Here is a 4,746-nt window from a genome sequence, read left to right as displayed (position 1 = left end):
GGGCGCCCTCGGGGTGGTATCGCCCTTGCCGGCCATATTTGGTCGCCTGACCAACAAATCTCCCTGGAGGAGAACACGACCCTACTCGCCCCATTTGATGCCGCGGAGGTGGAGGCCTTTATCAAAGCCATGAACCGGGCCTCGGCCCCAGGTCCTGATGGATTGCCGGTCCGTTTTTTCCAGGCTTTCTGGCCGATGGTCAAGGAGATCATCCTTGGCCTATTCCGTGAGTTCTCTAGGGGAACATTAGACATGTCCCGGCTTAACTACGGGATCATCTCCCTGATTCCCAAGGTGCCGGGAGCTGCGGACATTAGACAGTTCCGCCCTATCACAGTCCTCAATGTGATATTCTAAACTATGTTTTTACGTTTGAAATTTTATGTAACATAAAATATTTTTTACAAGAATTATATATGTTCTTACATTCTCTTTTTACGTCTGAAATAAGACAAAATTTACGAAATGTAAAACTACAGCTCAGGAGGAGGGGGGGGGGGGGGGGGGGGGGAAGAATAGATATTCCTCACCCAGGTTAACGAATAGTCAATCCCTATATATAGGTGTGTGTGCACGCGCGCGCAAAAGGAGGGAGGTCGTCCGTGTATTTCGCATGCATAAACTAAGAGTCTGCAGCCTGGATCCATCTTTTTTTTGTTTGAAACTCAGCCTGGATCCATCTTCATTCTACTTAGTTGAGCAAAGGGTTATTGTTCGAGTTGGTAGTTGTAGCCTGGATCGACGAACTCCTTGCTATCGGTCCGTTTGCGAACTGACTGTACCGCGCGCAAGTCTTTTTCTTTCGAGAGAGAGAAGAGAAACTGGACCGCAAGTCAGTCAGTAGGGACGGGTTGGTTGCCAGGCCCATACGAGAGCTTGCTGGTAGATAATGTTCGATCATTTTTGTTTTTCTGCTCGTTGCCCAGCTCAAACTCCTTCCCCTCAAGCTGATCCATCATAATCTCTTTTTCCCCTCTTTCTGCAGGTGCTCTGTACTTTTGGTGCACCGTGGTGAGTTCGTACAGGTACAGAAAGATGGTCTAGGGGCTCATATGTGGAATCACTCGCTCATCTAGCTCAGTTGGTAGAGCGCGTGTGTGTTCTTGGCTTCTGGTATTTCAGAGAAAACCCTCACTTTGTGAACATAGCTCAGTATTGTCAATCAACTCCAGAAGTTAATCCTGGAGGAGGCTCCATAGATAACAGCTCGCTTTGTGCGCCATGCGCAACCGACCTTCCTTTAGAAAGCGTACTCAAGGCACCAAATCCATGCTCGTGTGGCGTTCCACTCTACGTGGATTACCGGCTCAAGAGTCCAGGATTCTGGGATTTTGTTCCCTATGAAGCGCAGTTTCAGGAGTACCTGTCGTCGGGGCTCTTTCTCAACTCGTACCAGCTGGAAGTTACCACTTTCATGTGGGAAGAAGGCCCAAGGCTCAAGATGACGCTGAAGCTGTTCCCAAACAACACCATTCTTTTTAATTCGGGTGAAGTGCAGAGACTGAGATACATGTTCACAGGGTGGCTCATCGCGGACTCGGATATATTTGGGCCCTATGAGCTTATCAACTTCGACCCAGGGTGGTATGAGAAGGGTATGCTATTTTATCTCCACTCCGCTCCATACTTCGTTTCGTTGCAATCTTTTGTCTTGGTATATCCAGCAGCTGTAGCAATTATTCAACATTTCCCCATGATGCTTTCTTTTCAGTACTGCCGGGTCGTACAAAGAAAAGTCTCAGTACAGGTGCCATTGTTGGTATTGTGATCGCAGCCTTTGCTGCAGCGGCAGTTCTTTCATCACTCATTACTCTCATCATATTGAGAAGGCGTTCAAGACAGTTTTCAAAGAAACGCACCGGTATATAAGCCCCTCATTTCTACCTTCTTTGGTCTAAAACTGTTAGATGATTCAATCTCGTATTCAATAAAGTGTAATAATAGTGTTTCAGTCGTCCATTTTTATTTATTTATTTATTAGAACACACTTCTTTTGCTTCTGATTTTGTTAGTACAGAGTTGCAGCACTGAATATATTGTTCTTTTGACTTTTCAATATGAGTTGCTGCTTTACAGTTGTGAAGAAATAGTTATGGCTACACGATGACAATATTCTACTGATTTTGCAGCGAAAAGGATTCCGATGAAAATTGATGGCGTGAAAGACTTCACTTTCGAAGAATTATCAAACTGTACAAATGATTTCAGTGAGTCGGCACTAATTGGTCAAGGAGGGTATGGAAAAGTATACAGGGGGGTGTTGGCTGATGGAAAAGTAGCAGCAATAAAACGTGCACAAGAGGGATCTCTTCAGGGTTCAAGGGAGTTCTTCACAGAGATAGAGTTGCTGTCCAGGCTGCATCACCGAAACCTCGTCTCTTTGCTTGGCTATTGCGACGAAGAGGATGAGCAGGTTTTTATTCCCCCTGCAACTTTTGTTTTTCTATAAACTAATAATCAAAAATACAAACTCATGCTGTGAACCATGCATGTATATATTGCAGATGCTGGTGTACGAGTACATGCCAAACGGTACTCTACGTGATCATCTTTCAGGTTAGGACTTGTTTTCGATCTGTAGCTAGCCACCTCAAAATTATCATTCTTTTTTGGTTGCTTGCAAACTATTTTTGCCTGTCCTGTGTCGAAAGTTGCTCTAACTAGCCGGTGGTTCACTTACGTAATACTAACAGCTAAAGCTAGAGAGTCTCCAAGTTTTCCCATGAGGCTACGAATCGCACTGGGATCATCACGGGGCATCCTGTATCTGCACACGGAAGCGGACCCTCCGATATTCCATCGCGACATCAAGGCCAGCAACATTTTACTCGACTCCAAGTTTGTAGCCAAGGTTGCCGATTTCGGCCTGTCGCGCCTTGCTCCGCTGCCGGATACAGAGGGGAGCGCCCCTGGCCACGTGTCCACCGTCGTCAAGGGCACCCCGGTGAGCAGGCTCTTCTCTTGTACCATCATTTTTTCACATATATATGTTGTCCACCATCTACTAGCTAGCTGCATTATTGATTGACTGAGTTGGTTTTGTGTACAATTGGCAGGGTTATCTTGACCCGGAGTATTTCCTGACACACAAGCTCACGGACAAGAGCGACGTGTACAGCCTGGGCGTGGTGTTCCTGGAGCTGCTGACGGGGATGCAGCCTATTTCTCATGGAAAGAACTTGGTGAGGGAGGTGGTGGCGGCGAACCAGTCGGGGATGATCCTGTCGGTGGTGGATCTGCGGATGGGGTCAGTGCCGGGGGAGTGCGTGGAGCGGTTCGCCGCGCTGGGGCTGCGGTGCTGCCGGGACGAGACGGACGCGCGGCCGTCCATGGCGGAGGTGGTCAGGGAGCTGGAGACCATCTGGCAGATGACGCCCGACACGGACGGCGTGCCCTCGGAGTCGGTGGCCATGGATCCCACCCACACGCCAGCATCGTCGTCGACAGCAACCGGGTCTCGGATGGGCAACGAGCAGTACGACATGTCGACGTCGGACGTGTCCGGCAGCAACCTGCTGAGCGGCGTGGTGCCCAGCATCAACCCTCGCTGAGAAAGATTAATTGTTTGTTTGTGTGGAGCCTGCATATGTATATAGGAGTATATGGTTGCTGGTGTATGGATGTGTGTATTATGTGTCGTTTGTGCCTTTTTAGGAATTGTGCTCTGCTGCTGGTAGAAGTTTTCGTTAGAAATTTGTGATTGTTCAAATTTCCATTTCCGTTTTCGCTGCTAGTCAGGAGCTAGTATTACGAATTTGTGAGCTATTAGAAATTTGGTTAAAATTTGTGATTGTTGACGTTTCTATTCCCTTGTGAGATTTGCTTCTTATGGACCGGCTTGACCGACCAAGTGCATGCATTGGGAAGGAATAACAAACTGACGAAGCTCACATTGCCCTGTAAGTTGTGAAAATAGGAATAACAAATGAAGCGTGTTTATTCCTATTTCGAATTTTGTTCATGTTTTTCCAAAAAATGCATGAATTTGCAAAAAAAAATTTGCATTTTCTAAAATATTAGGGAATTCCAAATTGTTCGTTTCCAAGAATATTCGGCAATTCATAATTATTACTGTTATTGAATTTTTTAAAAAGAATCAATAAAAAATCTTTCAAATCTTAGACTGCAGTATGTTCTTAAATATTCGCACTGGCCTTGGGTTCGAAGGACGCATTTGTTCGACTGCCTACCAGCACGTGGTTGGGTCTTTGAAGTCGTGAGTTCAATTCTTCAACGCTTCTTTCTTTTGGATTTTTACTCGCGCATTACAAGCAAATGTCGTTTCGGTGCCTGCCAGTGTGTTGGCTGAGATGCGAACTGTTGTGTGTTACATGCGTTTTTTGGTCCTTTTATCATGGAAAAGAAATACAAAATCTATCCAAAATAATACAAATTTTCTGTGTCCTCGAAAAGGAAAAATGGTTTGTTCCGAATTTCGTATGTGGGCCGCGCGCGCTGTGTTTCAGCGAACAAACACACTTATTTTTCTGCCCATGCAGTTGGGAAAACCCTATTTGCCGCACAATATGTAAATAGTGGGAGCTTCACACATGCGAGCAAGACTGGGCCAGACTGTTTTTTTGTGTGTGTTATATTTCTTTTTTAGTTTTCGGTTCCTTTTTCTCCTTTTTTGCATTCCCAGTTCTTATTTTTGGAAATTCAATATATTTTGTAAAATGTTAAGAATTTCTTTTTTTTCACATTTTCGAAAATATTCATAATTCCAAAATAAATCCCGTTTCAAAA

At 45.4% G+C, this 4,746-nt stretch overlaps 1 protein-coding gene across 1 annotated transcript; it reads left to right on the top strand.

Moving 5' to 3' along the window:
* Positions 1-1,145: 1,145 nt before the first annotated feature.
* Positions 1,146-3,805, top strand: LOC120962141 (probable LRR receptor-like serine/threonine-protein kinase At1g06840). The gene is made up of 6 exons (XM_040386096.3): positions 1,146-1,595; positions 1,712-1,861; positions 2,130-2,413; positions 2,505-2,556; positions 2,694-2,944; positions 3,057-3,805. Exons 1-6 carry the CDS (start codon positions 1,415-1,417, stop codon positions 3,549-3,551), a joined length of 1,413 nt encoding a protein of 470 aa, XP_040242030.2. The 5' UTR covers positions 1,146-1,414; the 3' UTR covers positions 3,552-3,805.
* Positions 3,806-4,746: the final 941 nt, after the last annotated feature.

Source organism: Aegilops tauschii, chromosome 3 (assembly GCF_002575655.3).
Source record: "Aegilops tauschii subsp. strangulata cultivar AL8/78 chromosome 3, Aet v6.0, whole genome shotgun sequence".
In the NCBI taxonomy this organism is placed as follows: Eukaryota; Viridiplantae; Streptophyta; class Magnoliopsida; order Poales; family Poaceae; genus Aegilops; species Aegilops tauschii.
Note: the sequence above shows the minus strand (reverse complement) of the source record. Positions and strands in the feature narration are given on the sequence as shown.

Excerpts from the sequence above, each read along its gene's own strand:
- LOC120962141 (XM_040386096.3), top strand. The coding sequence starts at position 1,415 with ATGTGGGAAGAAGGCCCAAGGCTCAAGATGACGCTGAAGCTGTTCCCA. Across the intron at positions 1,862-2,129 it reads GTTTTCAAAGAAACGCACCG|CGAAAAGGATTCCGATGAAA; the intron begins GTATATAAGCCC and ends CTGATTTTGCAG. Across the intron at positions 2,945-3,056 it reads CCGTCGTCAAGGGCACCCCG|GGTTATCTTGACCCGGAGTA; the intron begins GTGAGCAGGCTC and ends TACAATTGGCAG.